At 40.1% G+C, this 21,312-nt stretch overlaps 1 protein-coding gene across 1 annotated transcript; it reads right to left on the bottom strand.

The window, feature by feature from the left end:
• Positions 1-5,723: 5,723 nt before the first annotated feature.
• On the bottom strand, positions 5,724-20,166 carry LOC126106796 (uncharacterized). The gene is made up of 2 exons (XM_049913184.1): positions 20,107-20,166; positions 5,724-6,220 (listed from the first exon to the last, which is right to left on the bottom strand). Exons 1-2 carry the CDS (start codon positions 20,155-20,157, stop codon positions 5,954-5,956), a joined length of 318 nt encoding a protein of 105 aa, XP_049769141.1. The 5' UTR covers positions 20,158-20,166; the 3' UTR covers positions 5,724-5,953.
• Positions 20,167-21,312: the final 1,146 nt, after the last annotated feature.

Genomic DNA, 21,312 nt, shown 5'->3' with positions numbered 1-21,312 from the left:
ACTTCAAAACGCCATTAAATTCAAAATTATCACAGAATAGTTTAAAAACAAACAGACATAAGTAATCGCAAATAACTTCATCAAAATATTTTAGTCCCTCAACTTTGTAGTACAGATCTTTTCTTGCCAGCTAATTAGCGAGTTGTTTTGGTATATTACCACAAAATGAATCAAAAACAAAGTTTATATCGTTATTCTTATAATAACAAATCCAATGGAGAACCAAAATGATGAGATGTATCTAAATTAACTATTCCAGATCTGTATTATCTAGGATGACTTGGTAATTCATCAATCATAAAAATGCCACAAAAGGGTTTTCATTTTTAATGGTGTAAGTAATTCCTTAATATCAAAATTTGATAATAGATTATTGTATTTATTAATAATTTCTTCGAATTTTTTCACTCCACTACCTGATTTCTTTTCCATTGATTCATTATGTCTTTTCTGTTCTTCTAATTCTGTATTAGCTTTTTCCTTGTTTAGTACTGCATTTGCAATTGCTGCAGATCCAGCAGCAAGTGAACCAATAGTTGCTAGATATGGTAATGCAGCCAAAAGCAATGGAAGAAATCCACCTTCATGTTGTGTTAGTCCTTTTCCTTCTTTCGTTTTCGTTAGATATTCAATAAGCTTCTTCACAACAGGAATACCTAGTGTAATGAGTAAATTACCAGCAGTTTTTTCCTCTTTCTTACACTGTTCTGCATCAGTTAATAATGGTTCAATGCTATTTAAGTGATTATTATTCAGCTTAAATGTAATTTATTTTGGTTAGTTTTGCCACTAGGTAGCAAAATATAATCGAGGCAAAAGTTATTCATTTACATAAATTAAAAATTTATTAATATTTTTTCACAGTTCCAAACCATTGATATCCACTCCTAAGCCCATTCATAATTTTCTAATTCCATACATTATTTCTCTAACTGCAGCAGTTGAAGCATCACTTGCATGCATTCTTTCTTTTGCAGCTAATTGACGTTCTTTATCAGCTTCATGTCTTTATTCTAAATCGTTATTATTTCCATAAGGAGTGTCATGTTGCCTGCAAGCTTCATCTAATGGATTAAGTCCTTGATCTCCTCTAGCTAATTTATCATCTAGTTTGGTCCCTGGGCCACAAAATCAATAGCCTGGAAGATGCATTTCAAATGATAATTTGTTAATTAATGTATCTTTTAAACCTCTACCATATTTATTACTTTTCCAAAATGTGTGAGGAATTTATTAAAAAATCTGATTAGATAAGATATTCCTTTTAGATTATCGATTATGAAATCACTGAATTTATTTGTTAACATCTGTGCGATACCAACTTTTTTGTTTCCTGCTATTTCTTCTCCATGAATTATGGCTACTCTATCGATTAAATCTCTAACTTCATTCATCCAAACATATTCAACTGGTATTTCTACATATTGCCTTATCAAAGCATTACCTTTTTTCTCAGGTGAACTTGTTTCTGAATAATATGAAGAACCTAGGAGATGGCAATATTCTGAAGAATATATAGTCAGTCTTCTTATGTTTGGCTAACAGTCATCACCAATTTGATTTATCAAATTTTTTATATTCTTCATGATCTGTTCTTGGTTGTTTTTTTTTCAAAGCTTGAATTGTGATTTGAGTTCTTCAGCTTTCTTTCTGTTTTGCTTAGCTTTTTTAACAACCTCCAGAACATATTTTGCAAACATTTATTAAGGAAGAAAAAACATTAACTAAACATTTCCAACGTTTGTGTTGAATGTTTTTATGTTTATGTTGAACATTTATTTTTAATTAGTGCTACTGAAATCTTCATTTGTGTTAATATAAATTAGTAAGACAACACATTCTCATTTTACACTTATTGAAATAGTAACAAGGACATGTACCTCAACCTTCTCTATCATCACTTATATTCCAAGGACAATTAGTGTATTATTCATTAATGTTTTCCTAATTTTTCATATTCTATTATATAATCAAAACGTTTTTTAAATTCATTTATACATTCTGGTAAAACAGCATCACCATGATCTAATGGATATGCAATATCATTTTTAAAGTGTTTATTTCTTAGAGATAAAAATTATTAAACATTTATTAAGTTATTTTATTTCTGAACTTACCTTCATTTGGTTTTCTAGTCATGACTATCATAAAAAACTAATAATTTCAACATTTACTACACTTTTCTGTAAGGTCATCAAATATAAAATTGCCTCGAATGTACTCCTGGTAAATGTGATTTAAATTTGTATCATAGTGTCTAAAGATATTTTATAAATTAAAATTATCTCTGACTAATTGTTTTGGTATTTTTGAGTAAGTTAAAGCTAAATAAAAACAGTCTATTCCTTTATGTCTTCCTCTAATAAAATATTCTCTAACTATATCCTAATTTTCAAGAATGAAATCATCAAATAACACTACAGAATTTTCTTAGCATTTATCTAATGGAATTATTTTCAATAAAAGTAGCAATTTTCTCTTTATGTTCATCTTCAATTTTTTCACACCTCTTTATAAATTCTTTATATTTTGGTTGATGTAAACTCTTAGAGAAGACATACAAATGATTAATTTTATTCCTATTCAACCATCCTGGAGCTAGAATATAACTGTCAATCATTAATGTGGTTTTAGCACAACCACTTGGTCCTATGACTGCACATCAAATTGAATTTGGTAAAAGTTTACCATGTATATTTTTTGATTTCTTTCCAGGAATTCTTATTTTTGGTTCCTAATTAATATTCATTTAATTTAATAAAAGTTTTAGTAGTAAATGAGCAGATTATTTCAACTGAGTCACAAGTCATATGTTCTCACAAAGAGATTGACTGTACTTATGGAAGACGGCTTTAGTAATGTTGCACTGGTTGCTTTTTATTCAATTTTTTTAACTGTAAATATTACATTGAAAAATAATAATTATATTGCAATGGAGAAATAGAAGAAATTCCATCTGGTCAGTACAGTTTGAAAAACTTGGCCAAATTTATTCATTCGAAAAAGCCTAATATTCACATTAAAGCAGATGCAATTTTAAACAGTGTTAGTATAGTGAGTGATGCAAAATTGTATTTGGATATAAAAGATAGTATTGGAAGTGTGCTTGGTTTTAGTAACCAGAGTGTTGAGGCTAATGAAAAGACTGTTGCTAATGATGTTCCAAAAATTATCCTGTTTGAATTAATAAATGTAAATTTTAATGTGGCTGATAGGAAGTTTGTAAAGCATACTGATCATTTTCATCAAGAAATTAATATTAATGTTTTATTCAAACCTAAGGCCAAATTTGGTAGACCAATAATACACAAACCACATTATCCTGTAAATATTCCTATTTTTGATTGAATTCAAAATTTAGAAATAACTATAACTGATGAAAATGATAACCTGATTGACTTCAATGGAGCTTCAATGGAGCTACTGTAACAGTTGTTTCAGAAATGTCTTAATCAATTTTTCCTGAATAAATCAGTGACACCTAAAGCATGAACAAAATCGAGAGCTATCAGTTTTACTAATTCCTTGTGAATGAGAAGAATACTGAAACTAACATAAAAATTGGTGATGCATGGCTTCATCCTAATCATGCCCAATTATAGATGAATTTCAGTATTACTGGAAGTGTGGCACAGATTAACCAACTTATCATGGAAGATCCAATAAAGAATTAACCGATAATTATGTGACAAAACTTTTTGATTTTATAACTGTAAAGAAGGGAAATAATATTATATCTAGAATACACTATCCTTTTATTTCCTCATTATTCTGAAGCATTTGACTTCATCTCCTGCTGATAAAATAGGTATGGAAGGGCATATTCTAAATAATGAAAAAATAAAGAGCAAGAAAATGAAGTTCTTTATCTATTAGGAAAGCATGGTGGATTTTTTAAGGATTATAAGGAAATTATGTGGGAGGGAGATTTAACAGTAAGTTTTTATGGTCACCAAGTGCTGGAGGTTCTGTTGTTTGATGGTCTAATTATAATGATGCTGGAATTGAAATAAAATACACTCTTCCAAAAGAAGGTAAAATTGTTGTGGATTCTATGGAAATTCGTGTACCAATTGTTAAATATGAGCGAGATTACGAGTTAGAACGAAGTGAAAATATTCTGAAAAATCTGAAACTTCCGATATCTTTTTATCAATTACAAACTGTAGAAGTTGCTGGATTGAGTGCTAAGAATAACTTTGAACTAGATATCACGAATTACTACAACTCAGTAGAATTTGATATGGCATATTTGGTATTTGTTACATTTCAGACAAATAGTAAAAATAATCAGTTAGTCGACTCTTCATTATTCGATCAGGTTAATCTATAGAATATATATTTGAAGAACGGAAGATACGAAATTTTTCCACAGGAGATGTGAAATATTAATCCTCAAATAATTTTCTCAAAGCATATGATGCATTTCTGGATTTTAAACGAGTTACACAACTGACAACAGATCTTGATATTAGCCCCTATAATTTCATAACGAATTATCTTATTTATGTCATTAATATGACTCAGAGAAATTATACTGTAACATCATAGAAAACGACTATGAAACTGTGTGCAACTTTTAATGATAAAATTCCTGCAGGCACTTTAGCATATGTAGTTATGTAGTGAAAGAAGCATCTCACATACGATGCTCAACACAGAATACTTACTGAAAAATTTTAATTATTAATTTTTATTTCTACATAAATGAATGAAAAATTTTAAAAATTTATAGAAGTGTTAAGCTCATGCTTATATACATATCTGAAACATTTTAAAAAAGATACAGCAAGTAAAAACAGTTTTTGACTCCATCATGTTAGCGCTTTGGAATTTTAAAATCGTTTAATATTTGGCTGAGAAATTAGCTGTGGAAAGTTGTGTGTTACATAAGGTCCTGCTCCAAGCGGTGCCTAACTCAAACTGACAGCGACGGAATCAGCGATGGCTGCCGCAGAAACGCGCTACCTCCTTAGACATTCTAGTAGCCTAGTGCAGCGACTCACTTCTAAGCTACTAAAATGAATTGGCGTTTCAAAAGTTTCGGTAGTAGATGGTACAAGGTCCATAACAATTAACAGGGGAACATGTTTAGTTTCAAACGTAAATAATTATTTTTTGAAAATTATTATTTACGATTACACTCACATTTATGTATTTTTATTATGTGTTCTGTATTTACAAAATGTAGTAAAGTGAAAAATATTACCTACTTTCATCAAAATTCGTTCATAAAAGTAGAGGTTTTAGAAGGTACATTGAAACTGGAATACTAACTATATATACAGATTGCCAGCACTATTGCTTTGCCTGCAGGGGCAAAAGATGAATTGCTATAGATTGGTTCGGCCGGCCAATACTGTTGTAATTTGTTATCGTCGTCCACCACTGCAGCCCATCAAGAAGAAGATGCCAACATCTGCCATCAGCAGCTCTTCCATCTATTGTGTAGATAGATGACAAGACGCTGCCAGTAGAAGATGATGGGCGGGCGACGAGAAGCAGTCAAAGTCACAGAACAACAGCGACATTCAGCAAAAAGCCTGGAGGGTGAAAAAATGAAGTGGAGTACCAACAAGAAAAAAATACCCTCCAGATTTCCTTCAAATGGCGCCTAAGGTTTTGCACTTTTTGGTAATGACTATATTCATTTTATTTAGTTTCTTACGTTCACCTTTTATATAAATTCTATTAACTTTATTTTCTTACATACACCTTTTATAAAAAAAACAGTAACATTCATTTTTCTTACATGAACCTTTGTAAAAAATATATTCTTTTTGAACGAAAGTGAGGTGAGTTAGACATGAATATTGGGAATATAGTAGATGAATTTGGCAGGTTCTGGATAACTGGATCAATTCCTGCCGGAGGCCGCGAAATTCATCTACTTATTCACCATGTATTAAATTTCCTCACTTCTTTCTTGCTCTTTGTATGCTGTTTGTCCCATTCATGTTTTTAATTTGTGAACCATCTCGACATTGCGGCGTCCTCTTTCTATTGCCCACACGGCCCTGAACAGTGCATCAGGGATATCCTTGAAGTCCAACGTTCCCCCTTCTTGTAGTTTTTCCACAATCTTCATGACTGCTACACCATCGTCATACGTGAGATACCTGTCAGTGATGAGAAAGGCAAGGTGACACCATGGGCTGTCAAAGACATAGCAAGCGGAGTTCACAAGCTGCAAAACGTGGGTCCACTGCCACGCCTCAACCTGAAATGATAAGATGATTTCATTACTAAGTGCAGGCGTTCTTTACTGGCTATGGTGCATTAGTTACATGTATGGTAAGGAGACAAACCTATGTTTAGGGCATTTGTATACTTAGACAAATCTTTTGACAGTGTTGACTGGAATGCTCTCTTTGAAATTCTGCGAAAAGTTTTTTACAACTTTTGCAGAATCCAGACGGCGGTTTTAAGAGTCGAGAGACAGCGAAGCAGTGCTTGAGAAGAGAGTGAGATAGGGTTGTAGCCTATCCTCGATGTTGTTCAACATGTACATTAAGCAAGTAGTCAAGGAAATGAAAGAAACATTTGAAGAAGGAAAGTTCAGGGAGAACAAATAAAAAGGAGGAGCAGTTGAACGGAATTGTCATTGTGTTTAAAGGTCGATATAAGGTGAACATCAACAAAACAAAACAAGGATAGTGGAATGTAGTCGAATTAATTCGGGTGAAGCTGAGGGAATTACATTAGTAAATGAGACAATTAAAGTACTAGGTGAGGTTTTTCTATTTGGGCAGTAAAATAACGGATGATGGCCGAAATAAAGAGGATATAAAATGCACACTGACAATGCGAAGAAAAGCATTTCTGAAAAAGAGAAATTCGTTAACATGTAACACAGATTTATGTGTTAGAGTGTCTTTTTGAAAGTATTTGTATGGAGTTTAGCCGTGTATGGGAGTGAACATGGACGATGAACAGTTTAGTCAAGAAGCCAATAGAAGTTTTTGAAGTGTGGTGCTACAGAAGAATGCTGAAGGTTGGATGTATAGATCGGGTAACTCGTGAAGAGGTACTGAATGGAATTGGAGAGAAAAGAATTTGTGGAACATGGAGGGCTTAAAAATCGTAGACGGAGACAAAGAGGTGAATACAGTAAGCAGATTCAGAAGTATATAAGTTGCAGTAGTTATTCAGGATTCTGAGATGAAGAGACTAGTACAGGGTAGAGTAGCATGGAGAGCTGCATCAAAGCAACCTTTGGACTGAAGACCACAACAACAACAACATGCTACACTGATAAGACAGGACATTACGACCACCTACTTAGCAGCGTGTTCGTCCACGTTTAGGGTGCAATAGAGCAGCAGTTGTGCGTGATTTGGATTCAAAAAGTCCTTCGTAGGTGTACGGAGCTACATGTTACCTGACGTCTATACGCAAATCAGCCAATTGGTAATTCATGGGCAGGAAGTTTGTAAGCGCAGAAATGGCACTCACTAGCCATACAGATGTGTTTCGTCTGGGGCAGATCAAACGAGTTGATGGCCAAGGCATCGTCCTCAAATGACTATAGCTTAGTGGAACGGGTAAGTAACCTGCTGAATATTGTCACTGCCGCGTGGGAAGACGTCAAGCGTCGTCGCAATAATATTCACGTGACCCACAGCTGTCGTGGTGCCTTTAGTCGCTTCCTAAGGTCCCATGGAGCACCGGGAGCCCAGCGTAGTACTGTCCCCATCTGCCTGCGCCCGCCGCGCAATTCGTGTTTCGCTCAATCGTGTATCCGGCCACACCATCGACTTTGTTTAAAGAGAATCCTGGGTCTACTGACCAGGCGACTCGTTACCATAGATCGACGGTCTACATCTACACCTGGATCTAGATAGATACTCCGGCATCCACCGTACGGCGCGTGGCGGAGGGTACCTCACACCACTACTAGTCATTTCCTTTCCTGTTCCACTCGCAAACAGAGCGAGGGAAAAACGACTTTGTATATGCCTCCGTGTGAGCCCTAATCTCTCATGTCTTATCTTCGTGGTCCTTACGTGCAATGTATGTTGGAGACAGTGGAATCGTTCTACAGTCATCTTCAAATGCCTGTAAATTTTTTCAATAGTGTTCCTCGAAAATAACGTCACCTTCACTCCAGGGATTCCGATTTCAGTTTCCACTTGCGTATTGCTCGAACCTATCAGCAACAAATCTAGAAGGCCGCTTCTGAGTTCCTTCGATGTCTTCCTTTAATCCAGCCTGGTATGGATCCCAAAAACTCGAGCAATACTGAAGAATAGGTCGCACTAGCGTCCTATAAGTGGTGTACTCTACAGGTGGACTATGCTTTCCAAAAATTCACACAACAAAGCGAAGTCTACTGTTTGCTTGTCTACCACAATCCTCACATTGTTCATTCCATTTCGTGTCGTTTGGCAACGTACGCCCAGATGTTTAAACGACGTGACTGTGTGAAGCAGGACACTACTAAAGCTGTATCCGAACATTACGGGTTTCTCTTTCCGACTCTTCCGCTTTAACTTACATTTTTCCGCATTTAGGGCTAGCTGCCATTCATCACACCACCTAGAAATTTTGTCTACGTCGTCTTGTGTCCTCCTACAGTCACTCAACGACTACAGCTTACCGTACACCACAGGATCATCAGCAAATAACCGCATATTGCTGCCCACTCATTCCGCCAAACGATTGAAAGTAACGGCGCTCCTGGAGCACCCCTGACGATATCCGTGACTCTGATGAACGCTCGGTGTCGGGCACAACATACTGCGCTCTGAAACTTAAGAAGTCTTCAAGCCACTCACACGCCTGTGAACTGTGAACCTGCTCCATATGCTCGTACCTTCTTTAACAGCGTGCAATGGAGCGCCGTGTCAAACGCTTTCCGGAAATTTAGAAATATAGTATGGAATCTGCATGTTGCGCTTCACCCCTAATTCGCAGTATATCATATGAGTAAACGACAAGCTGAGTTTCCTAAAACCATGCCAAATCGTGGACATAAGATTCTCGGTCTGAAGAAGATTTTTTATATTCCAACTAAGAATATGTTCAAGGTTTCTGCAGCAAACAGATGTTAGTGATATTGGTCTGCGATTTTGCGGATCCCTTCTTTCGCTCTTCTTATCTACAGGAATCACATATGATTTTTACAATCGCTTGGGACTTTGCGCTGGGTGAGGCATTCGCGATAAATGCAGGTTAGGTAAGGGGGCGAAGCTGCAGACTTGATCCAGTACCCACTGCAGTCGTAATTGACAATGTCGTCGGGTCAACAGGGGAGCATGCCCTTTCTGAAAGTCAGTGGACTTCGCCATTTGTGGCCCGTATCGACGCTAAAATGATAGCCCATTCGTCTCTGCCTTCTTATAAAATGTGTCCCACAAACTGGTCTGCACTCTTTGAACTTTAATAACTAAAAGGGTGTGAAAGATTAGCGGATTAAATTGTGATTTTATGGTGTTCCCGTGACTAGTTTGTGTTGCCAGTTGATTTGTTTTTCTTTCTTTTATTTTCAGCCCGCATCTCGTGGTCGTGCGGTAGCGTTCTCGCTTTCCACGCCCGGGTTCCCGGGTTCGATTCGCGGCGGGGTCAGGGATTTTCTCTGCCTCGTGATGGCTGGGTGTTGTGTGATGTCCTTAGGTTAGTTACGTTTAAGTAGTTCTAAGTTCTAGGGGACTGATGACCATAGATGTTAAGTCTCATAGTGCTCAGAGCCGTTTGAACCGTTTTTTTTATTTTCAGTTGCCAGTAACTACAGATAAATAACAGATGACTGGAATCTTGTTCTTGAAGCGAAGGTAGTGGATTTTAAAGTGTTGTTCGAAACTAGTACGTAGACGATGACGGGCAGAATTGGAAAGGACGGCAGCGTCACGCGGAATACTAACGAATTACGCGACGAATAGGGGGGGTGTCCATAGTTATACAAGAATGAACAAGATACCCAAAGAGACCCATTTACTGCGCTTAGGAGTAGGCAAATCAAGTGTTCACCGCATTTTAAGTCAAGCAGAGTGAGAAGCATACATTCCCTGATTGCTTCGAGCGATGGGTGAGGTCGATCCGGAATAACCGGTTAGAATTTTATGAATGGATTTGCGATAATGCAATGGTGAGTGGGCATTATGTGACGTTTAAATTGAATGGAACGATCATTCAACATAACTGTGTGTACTGGGCAAGAGATGATCCCCATGTCAAGCAATATGGAGCTGTTAGTCCTCCCAGATAAGCAGTGTGGTGTGGTACGTCTGTCAGAGGACCTGTACCGACGATCTCTTTCAAAGGAACAGTGACACGCTTAAATAACCTTAGCACGTAGCAGGAACGAGTTGTACCGGCTGTTCACCAAATGTAACAAAATCCCCCAACAAGACGGTGCACTGCCGCATTGCCATCGTGAGAGGCGGCAATTCCTGGACGGAACATTGGCTGAGAGCTGGAGAGGACGACGAGGAAGATCTCCCGATCGATCGCCATGAGGTTTTCTTTGGGAATCAGTAAAGGACACCCTCCACACCACAATGGCACATACGCTGCATGAGATCGGAGAGGCGATTACGACTGGCTGTGCGTCCATTCCAATGGCAACCAACATACGTGTGTATCGATCTGTTCCGCAGCGTTCCACGTGCTATATTGCTGTCGATGGAGGACCATTATGAACATCTTCAGCAGCAAAACATCAGTAATGTCGCAGTCACCTATGAATATTAAAACTTCATAGCTTTTCTTTTCTTTTTCCAGTTGTTAGAATTCAGTGTAAAACTCATTGTGGGACACCCTGGGTGCTTTTCTTTTGTACTGTGTCACATGCATGCAAAGGCCAGCATTCAGCCTTGTGATGAGTACTGGCCATGTATGTTTTGGCGCTCAGTGTATGTCATACATCAGGCTGTTTTTGTTGTTGTGGTCTTCAGTCCTAAGACTGGTTTGATGCAGCTCTCCATGCTACTCTATCCTGTGCAAGCCTCTTCATCTCCCAGTACCTACCGCAACATACATCCTTCAGAATCTGCTTAGTGTATTGATCTCTTCGTCTCCCTCTACGATTTTTACCCTCCACGCTGCCCTCCAATGCTAAATTTGTGATCCCTTGATGCCACAAAACATGTCCTACCAACCGATCCCTTCTTCTAGTCAAGTTGTGCCACAAACTTCTCTTCTCCCCAATCCTATTCAATACTTCCTCATTAGTTACGTGATCTACCCACCTTATCTTCAGTATTCTTCTGTAGCACCACATTTCGAAAGCTTCTATTCTCTTCTTGTCCAAACTATTTACCGTCCGTGTTTCACTTCCATACATGGCTACACTCCATACAAATACTTTCAGAAACGACTTCCTGACACTTAAATCTATACTCGATGTTAACAAATTTCTCTTCTTCAGAAACGCTTTCCTTGCCATTGCCAGTCTACATTTTATATCCTCTCTACTTCGACCATCATAGTTATTTTACTCCCTAAATAGCAAAACTCCTTTACTACTTTAAGTGTCTCATTTCCTAATCTAATCCCCTCAGCATCACCCGATTTAATTTGACTACATTCCATTATCCTCGTTTTGCTTTTGTTGATGTTCATCTTATATCCTCCTTTCAAGACACTGTCTATTCCGTTCAACTGCTCTTCCAAGTCCTTTGCTGTCTCTGACAGAATTACAATGTCATCGGCGAACCTCAAAGTTTTTACTTCTTCTCCATAAATTTTAATACCTACTCCGAATTTTTCTTTTGTTTCCTTTACTGCTTGCTCAATATACAGATTGAATAACATCGGGGAGAGGCTACAACCCTGTCTCACTCCTTTCCCAACCACTGCTTCCCTTTCATGCCCCTCGACTCTTATAACTGCCATCTGGTTTCTGTACAAATTGTAAATAGCCTTTCGCTCCCTGTATTTTACCCCTGCCACCTTCAGAATTTGAAAGAGAGTATTTCAGTTAACGTTGTCAAAAGCTTTCTCTAAGTCTACAAATGCTAGAAACGTAGGTTTGCCTTTTCTTAATCTTTCTTCCAAGATAAGTTTTAAGGTTATATTGTCTCACGTGTTCCAATACTTCTACGGAATCCAAACTGATCTTCCCCGAGATCCGCTTCTACCAGTTTTTCCATTCGTCTGTATAGAATTCGCGTTAGTATTTTGCAGCTGTGACTTATTAAACTGATAGTTCGGTAATTTTCACATCTGTCAACACCTGCTTTCTTTGGGATTGGAATTATTATATTCTTCTTGAAGTCTGTGGGTATTTCGCCTGTCTCATACATCTTCCTCACCAGATGGTAGAGTTTTGTCATGACTGGCTCTCCCAAGGCCATCAGTAGTTCTAATGGAATGTTGTCTACTCCCGGGGCCTTGTTTCGACTCAGGTCTTTCAGTGCTCTGTCAAACTCTTCACGCAGTATCTTATCTCCCATTTCATCTTCATCTACATCCTCTTCCATTTCCATAATATTTTCCTCAAGTACATCGCCCTTGTATAAACCCTCTATATACTCCTTCCCCCGTTCTGCCTTCCCTTCTTTGCTTAGAACTGGGTTGCCATCTGAGCTCTTGATATTCATACAAGTGGTTCTCTTCTCTCCAAAGGTCTCTTTAATTTTCCTGTAGGCAGTATCTATCTTACCCCTAGTGAGACAAGCCTCTACATCCTTGCATTTGTCCTCTAGCCATCCCTGCTTAGCCATTTTGCACTTCCTGTCGATCTCATTTTTGAGACGTTTGTATTCCTTTTTGCCTGCTTCATTTATTGCATTTTTATATTTTCTCCTTTCATCAATTAAATTCAATATTTCTTCTGTTACCCAAGGATTTCTATTAGCCCTCGTCTTTTTACCTACTTGACCTTCTGCTGCCTTCACTACTTCATCCCTCAGAGCTACCCATTCTTCTTCTACTGTATTTCTTTCCCCCATTCCTGTCAATTGTCCCCTTATGCTCTCCCTGAAACTCTGTACAACCTCTGGTTCTTTCAGTTTATCCAGGTCCCATCTCCTTAAATTCCCACCTTTTTGCAGTTTCTTCAGTTTCAATCTGCAGTTCATAACCAATAGATTGTGGTCAGAATCCACATCTGCCCCTGGAAATGTCTTACAATTTAAAACCTGGTTCCTAAATCTCTGTCTTACCATTATATAATCTATCTGATACCTTTTAGTATCTCCAGGGTTCTTCCATGTATACAACCTTCTATCATGATTCTTAAACCAAGTGTTAGCTATGATTGAGTTGTGCTCTGTGCAAAATTCTACCAGGCGGCTTCCTCTTTCATTTCTTTCCCCCAATCCATATTCACCTACTATGTTTCCTTCTCTCCCTTTTCCTACTGACGAATTCCAGTCACCCATGACTATTAAATTTTCGTCTCCCTTCACTACCTGTATAATTTCTTTTATCTCGTCATACATTTCATCAATTTCTTCATCATCTGCAGAGCTAGTTGGCATATAAACTTGTACTACTGTAGTAGGCATGGGCTTTGTGTCTATCTTGGCCACAATAATGCGTTCACTATGCTGTTTGTAGTAGCTAACCCGCACTCCTATTTTTTTATTCATTATTAAATCTACTCCTGCATTACCCCTATTTGATTTTGTATTTATAACCCTGTAATCACCTGACCAAAAGTCTTGTTCCTCCTGCCACCGAACTTCACTAATTCCCACTATATCTAACTTTAACCTATCCATTTCCCTTTTTAAATTTTCTAACCTACCTGCCCGATTAAGGGATCTGACATTCCACGCTCCGATCCGTAGAACGCCAGTTTTCTTTCTCCTGATAACAGGCTGTTAGCAAGACAAAATGACACCTGTCTAACTTCTCAGTACAGTATGTATTATAAACATGGGGTGGATTGTAAAATACTCACAAAATCTTAAAATTTTGGATATGATATTACAAATGCTATGTGCGTCCACGAGCAGCTCCAAGAACAACATCTAGACGATATATAAATTCGTCATAAACATTACAAAATGAATCTGCTTTTACAGAACTTATGGCAGCAGTTAATCTGTTCACTTATGGCACAAAGTAAAGTGGAGATTAACACACTTTCCTCCACATATACCCACAAGAAAAACTGGCATTGGGTCATGAAACTTCCTGGCTGATTCAAACTGTGTGCCGGGCCGAGACTCGAACTCTGGACCTTTGCCTTTTCGGGGAAGTGCTCTACCAACTGAGCTACCCAAGCACGACTCAGGCCTCGTCCTCACAGCTTTACTTCTGCTAGTACCTCGTCTCCCACCTTCCAAACTTCACAGAAGCTCTCCTGCGAACCTTGCAGAACTAGCACTCCTGACAGAAAGGATATTGCGGAGACATGGCTTAGCCACAGCCTGGGGGATGTTTCTAGAATGAGATTTTCACTCTGCAACGGGGTGGGCGCTGATGTGAATCTTCCTGGCAGATTAAAACTGTGTGCCGGACCGAAACTCGAACTCGGGACCTTTGCCTTTCGCGGGCAAGTGCTCTACCAACTCAAGCAAGTCTCACACCCCGTACTCACAGCTTTACTTCTGCCAGTACCTCGTCTCCTACCTTCCAAACTTAACAGAAGCTCTCCTGCATACAGTTTGAATCTGCCAGGAAGTTTCATATCAGCGCACACTTCGCTGCAGAGTGAAATCTCATTCTGGAGGCATTGGGTCATGTCTGGAGACCTCGAAATCCACGAATGCAGGACAGCGTCTCGGGTTCCCCTGCGCACGATCCAGCGTTGAGGCAGAGTGTCATTGAGAAACTGGCGTACGTCGTTGTGCGTGTGGTAGGAGTTCCATCCGGTTCGAAAGTGAAGTCATTACAGTCGTCCTGCAGTTGTGGAAAAAGCGAATTTTGCAGCATTTGAAGATAGCTCAATGCCGGGCTGGGCACACGGGACTCCAAGACACTGTCCTATTCTTGGCCTCCGACATCGCCAGACATGACCCCATACGTTTTTTTCTAGTGGTGATATGTGAAAGAAAGTGTCTTCATCTCCCCTTTACCTCGTGACACAGAAGAAGTATGGAACAGAATAACAGCCGCCATAAATTCTGTAAAAGCAGATACACTGTGTAAAGTTTATGACGAATTTAACTATTGTCTAGATGTTGTTCGTGCTACTGCTCGTGGGAACACAGAGTATTTCTAATACCATAGCTAATTTTTTAAGATTTTGTATTTTGCAGTTCATTCCATGTTTGTAGTATGTTTTATCAATAAACATCGAGTTTTGAAAGTACGTCATTCTTTTTTTTTAAAAAAAACCCTGTATTAGTCTTATTCATTAATATGCAAATAACTTATCTCCTGTGATGACAGTATTAATTCAGGTAAATGTGTGAATAAATATAGCCTTCGGTACTGGAGATTGAAACTGCCAAATTACAAATAGGCGGCATGCAACAAACGTCTAACTGGCATGAAGTGTACAACATGTTTAGCTACACAGATCATTAGCACTTCACATAAAGTGAATGACGACTGAAGAAAATCGTTCTGCGTGACGGGAGAGTAGCCCTTCCGCAGATTGCTGGGCCATCCACAAGTGTCAGTGAGCGAAACATCATCGATATGGGCTTTCGGAGCCAAAGGCCCACTCCTGTAATCCTGATGACTGCACGGCACAAAGCTTTACGCCTCGCCTGGGCTGCGCGTGGTAGCCGTGCGGTCTGTGGCGTCTTGTCACGGTTCGCCAGCTTCTCCCGTCGGTGGTTGGAGTCCTCCCTCGGGCATAGGTGTATGTGATGTCCTTAGCGTAAGTTCGTTCAAGTTAGATTAAGTAGTCCATAAGCCTAGGGACCGATGACCTCAGCAGTTGGAGTGTTATGGCACCCCTGATGCGTCTAGATACGAATCTGACGGTTGACACGTACGTACGCATCCTGTCTGGTCACTTGCATCCATTCATGTCCAATTTGCATTCTGACGGACAGGACAATGTGACAACCTACACGCCCAAAATTGCTACGGAGTTGCTCCAGGAACACTCTTCTAAATTTAAACACTTCCGCTGAACACCAGAAATGAACATTATTGAGCATATCTGCCTTGCAACGTGCTGTTCAGAAGAGACCTCCGCGCCCTCGTACTCTTACGCATTTACGGACAGCACTACTTCGGACATGCCACGTCGTGTCGGGGCACTTCTGCGTTCTTGCGGGGAACCTACATGATATGAGGCACATGTACCAGTTACCTTGGCTCTTCAGGTGTGTTTCTTCTGGGATCCAACTATGTTTTTGTCAGTTTTGTGGCGTGTTTTAGGATAGAAATGTTTGCTGCGTGTGCTATGTTTATACCTTGTCTTCTCAAAATTTCGGTAATTTTATGTGTGAGTTTGTATGTCATTGTGTACCATCTTGTGCTTTCTCTTATATTTTCCTGATTATTCTATGTAGTTGTTATGGTGCTGAGTTTTAGTGTTTGTGTTTGGTTCTGATGTGTTGTTGTCTGTTCTGTTGTGTTTTCTGCTTCTATTTTACTTTTAATTTTGTTGTTTAGCTTTGTGACTAAGTTACTACGGTAACCACTGTGTTTGGATACATGCATTATAATGTAGAGTCCTTTTTGGGAGTTTTCTCTGCTGAGCGGCACTGGTTTGCGTCCATGGAGCATATGTCGAAGCGCTGCTCCCTCTGAATAACCACCGACACACCCACACTTACACCCTCATTCACCCAACCTTCCAGGAACATACACACACACACTCACACACACACACACACACACACACACACACACACACACACACACACACACAAAAATAATAATCCATACACATAGAAACCCCTCTCTCTTACACACATGGAGAAACGCTATAACACTGTAACTGGCTTCTCGAGAGATATCGAATGGGGCTGTTAATACATCCGTAAGAGTACGTGGGGCTGGAGTTCTCCTCTGAACAGTATGTTGAAAGGGCATCCCAGATATGAATAATCATATCTGGGGAGTTTAGTGGGCAGCGGAAGTATTTAAACTCAGAAGAGTGTTCCTGTAGCCACTGTAGCAATTCTGCAAGTGTGGGGTGTCGCATTGTCCTCATGGAATTGCCCAAGTCCTTCGGAATGCGCAGTGGACATGAATGGATGCAAGCAATCAGATAGGACGCTTACATGCATGTGACCTGTCAGGGTCGTATCTGCACGTATCAGAGCTCCCACATCACTCCAGCTGCACATGACCCACACCACTACAGAGCCTCCACCAGCTTGAACAGTCTCGTGCTGACACGCAGGGTCCATGGATTCATGAGGTTGTCTCCATACTCGTACATTTCAATCCGCTCGATACAATTTGAAATGAGTATCGACAGACCAGGCAACATGTTTCCCGCCATCAACAGTCCAGTGTCGGTGTTGACTGGCCCAGGCGAGGCAGCTTCGTGTCGTGCAGTCATCAAGGGTAAACGAGTGGGACATCTTGCATGTCTGTCACGTTGAACGATTTTCTTCCGTTGTCTTTGGACCCATTCTTGCAGGATCTGTCTCCGGGCGCAACAATGTCGGAGAGTTGATGTTTTAACGGATTCCTCATATTGAAATGGCCATACAGGAAAGTCCCCACTTTATCGCTACATCGGAGATGCTGTGTCCCATCGCTCGTGCGCCGACTATAACCCCACGTTCAAACTCACTTAAATCTTGCTAACCTGCCATTGTAGCAGCAGTGACAGATCTAACAACTGCGCCACACTCTTGTTTTGTTGTGTAGGCGTTGCCGACCGCAGCGCCGTATTCTGGCTGTTCACATATCTGTATGTTGCCCAAGTCGTTATACGTTGTACGTAGATGTTTGAACACGCATGGTTATAACAGATTCTTTGGCGCTTCAGTGCAGTTTAATTCTGCACTGGGAAATATGTTTGCCAGAAACAACTATGTTCGAGTCATTAAATAAAACATAAAAAACCGATTTTTAAACGCTGCCCATCCCCGCTACGTCTTCTCCCCTAGCCGGGTAGGGAGCTTTAGTATGTTTTTCATGACACTTCCTCCTACGAATATACAAAAATTTGACACTACACGTTGAGTGGACTACTATGTAAATTTTTTCCGTTAGTTAACATTACAACTGAACTGCTCCTTTTTCATGATGGCGGCTTAGTGAGATTCTTATTACAGGTAGACAACGGATTAAAACGCTGGAAGTAGATGTAGAGAAAAGACAATGGTTAAATAAAGGCAGCCTAAGTGGGCAAACACCGCATTCCTTTAGTTTCTGGTCTCAACTCGTTCAGTTTCGGCAACTGCTGCGCTTCCAATAGCTGCAACTAGAGGCCTCCGCTCTGCAACAAAGATCACGTGTGTGATGGAGGGGGGGAGGAGAGTTGCGAGGGTGAGGTGATTGGGTGCTCGGTTCCTGTTTCTGCTAGGAACACGGGGGGAAATCTTTTGGTTTAGCCCGGACCAGCGGTCATTTGTATAGCTATTCCAATATCTGTCTTACTGTACCTCTGTTACAGTATATTAATCAAGGTTTGAACGAACAACCGGAGATGGTGCACAGCCAGGTTTTGCAATCAAAAACAATCATCCTTAAATGATTCCAGACTGGAGCGAGACTGATCGTTCAAATGTGCTCCGCAGATGTATCGGACCTTGTTCTAAGACAAAGTTCAACCGTTTGAAAAAAAGTTGCTTCCTTTGGATTTGACATACAAAAAACACATTTTTCTGAGAGGTCTTGGAGTGTGCCATTTTTATACAATAAACTTGTACGAATCGGTTCAAACTTTGCACGAATGTAGATAAATGGATAACGTCAAAACGAAAAAGATCTTTGTCATTTGACGAGACACGATGGTTAAAACTGAGCTAAACGTAGCACTTAAAATTCGTTCTTATATTAACCTAATGCGCGGAAATGACTTAAAGTGAATCGAATAAATTAAAATAGTTCAAATGGCCCTAAGCATATGAGACTTAACATCTGAGGTCATCAGTCCCCTAGACTTAGAACTAGTTAAACCTAACTAACCTAAGGACATCACACACATCCATGCCCGAGGCAGGATTCGATCCTGAGACCGTAGCAGCAGCGCGGTTCGGGACTGAAGCGCCTAGAACCGCTCGGTCACAGCAGCCGGCGAATAAATAAAAAATGTGTTCTTACGATAGGACTGAAAACTCCCTTTCAAAACTCTAGCTTCATCAGGGTTTTATTTGCAACAGACATTTATTGTGAAATTCTGTACGTGCGCAACTTCTGTGTTTCAAACTTGTCCGAATCGGTTGAATATTCGTAAGCAGATAGACAAATACAATTCAGGACCGTCCTGTTGCTTTGTGAAAGCTTTATCCTTTGCCACGATATAAGCAACATGATTCGGTAGACAGTAAGAAATCTGTACTAGATCAGTCGTTACCCGAGTCATCGAAAACCTACAACGGTTGCCAAACTATGGTGATCTAACATCAAAATTACGTTAGAGTGAAAGTTGGAAAAGAGAATGAAAAACGCTCTTTTCATTAGAAGACGAATATGTCCTGGACAGAGTTAGGTATGTAAAAGAAAGGAACCAGCTTTGCGATTAATCTGGAAGCTTCAAAGACATTTAAATCAAAACATCTTGACGCACTGGTGCTTCTTTAAAGAGTCCACCCTGCTTCCCCAGCGCAATGAGCTCAGTTATACCCAACCCCTGTTACGGATATGGTGAAGTGTGTTAAGAGGAAACAGACAGGAGTTTATGTGCTTCTAGTGAGTGGGTTAGATCTACAACAGGAAGTATCCGAGACTGCCTGTATATCTATAATAAGAACTATCCCAGAGAGGGGATGCAAGCCTAACGATACGTTGTGTCATACTGCACAATATGACAAATGCCGTGTCGGATGACATGAAAGCATGTGCCATGTTACACGCCATGACATCATGTATCGTGTTATTTCACTTAACACGATGCATTATATTACACGGCACGGATACTAATACTAACGTATAAAAATGCTCCAATATGTCAAAATGATTTAAGTGGCTTTGAAGTTGCCAGCTAAGTCGAAATGTTTTCTTTTAGACCCCTAACTCTGCCCAAGACAAGTTCGCCTTTTTTGTGCTAAGATAGGAGCATGTTTCATTCTAGTAATAGTATGTACGAAATACGAGGGCGTGATGGAGCAGACTGCACGCATACTGTACCTGTGAGGTCACGAGCAAACACAACAGGATAGCAACTGTTGGCGACCTCATCTTGGGAGCTCCACTCTCGTACTGAAGATCTGTCTGCACCAGCCGGCCCTAAGAACAGTGCCTGCCGCCCAGGGGAACCCCCCAGCCTATCTGGGCGTTCCCGTGATCTGATGCAACACAGATAACACATAACATGTCAGCACACTCAGCAAAAGACAGGCAAGGCGAGCAATCACACAATCTGCCAGCAGATGGAGAACTGACTCTTGAGGGTACGATGCAGCACTCTCCGTCACAGGCAAAACCGTTATGACCATACTTCAACAGGGTGGATTAGGGATTAACAAGCCTTGCGGCTGGCAGTGGTATTAATTAATTTTGACTATAATTTGTTTCACGGCTTTATGTGTGTTTTGCGAGGAGGAATGGAAGTAAACAACTAGACAGGAATGGCTGGGAAACAGGGAGAACTTTTTCCTATCTGACAGTTTGGTACTATCAGATAGTACCCGTAGTATAGTTTACGCTAGGGACGAATTTTCGCTCTCAGCTACTGTCTGATAGCTCCTTGCGAGAACTTTCTGGGAGTGTCGCACAGTCTTGCAAGAGGAGAGGTTCGTGGCGGGGTGAGAGGGTTTGTGAGAGGTGAGAGATCTGTGCATGAAGGATCAGATTGCCATGGAAGAGCGTCGGGCTGCAGCTGTACTTTTAATTGCAAATAAAAAAACGTAAGCGACCCTGTTTGTGTTGGATAAGAGAGTGCATTAGGCGGCGGAATGATTGTGAAACACGCAAGAATCTCACTGTGGAGCTTCTGACGGAAGATTCTCAACAATACCGAAATTTTACGAAAATAGCAGGGATGGATGTGGACGAAATACTCTGTATCTACATCTACATGTGGCGAAGAGTACCCTGTACCACTACTTGTCATTTCTTCTCCCGCGCCACTCGCAAAAAGAGCGACGGAAAAACGACTGTCTGTATGCTTACGTATGAGCCCTAATTTCTCGTATCTTATCTTCTTACGCGCAATGTATGTTGCCGGAGTAGAATAGTTTGCAGTCAGCTTCAAATGCTGCTTCACTAAATTTTCTCAATACTGTATCTCGAAAAGAAGGTCGCCTTCCTCCAGGGACTACTATTTGTGTTGACGGAGCACTTAGGTGTTGTTCGAACCTATCGGTAACAACTCTAGCAGCCCGATTCTGAATT

The sequence above is a fragment of the Schistocerca cancellata genome, chromosome 10 (genome assembly GCF_023864275.1).
Source record: "Schistocerca cancellata isolate TAMUIC-IGC-003103 chromosome 10, iqSchCanc2.1, whole genome shotgun sequence".
NCBI classification, from domain to species: domain Eukaryota; kingdom Metazoa; phylum Arthropoda; class Insecta; order Orthoptera; family Acrididae; genus Schistocerca; species Schistocerca cancellata.
This window is presented reverse-complemented; position numbering and strand designations above follow the sequence as displayed.

What these genes read in the sequence shown, in the direction of transcription:
- LOC126106796 (XM_049913184.1), bottom strand. Translation starts at nt 20,157, where the DNA reads ATGAGGTCGCCAACAGTTGCTATCCTGTTGTGTTTGCTCGTGACCTCA. An exon ending in GTTTGCTCGTGACCTCACAG is followed by an intron (nt 6,221 to 20,106) that starts GTACAGTATGCG and finishes TTATCATTTCAG; the next exon opens with GTTGAGGCGTGGCAGTGGAC.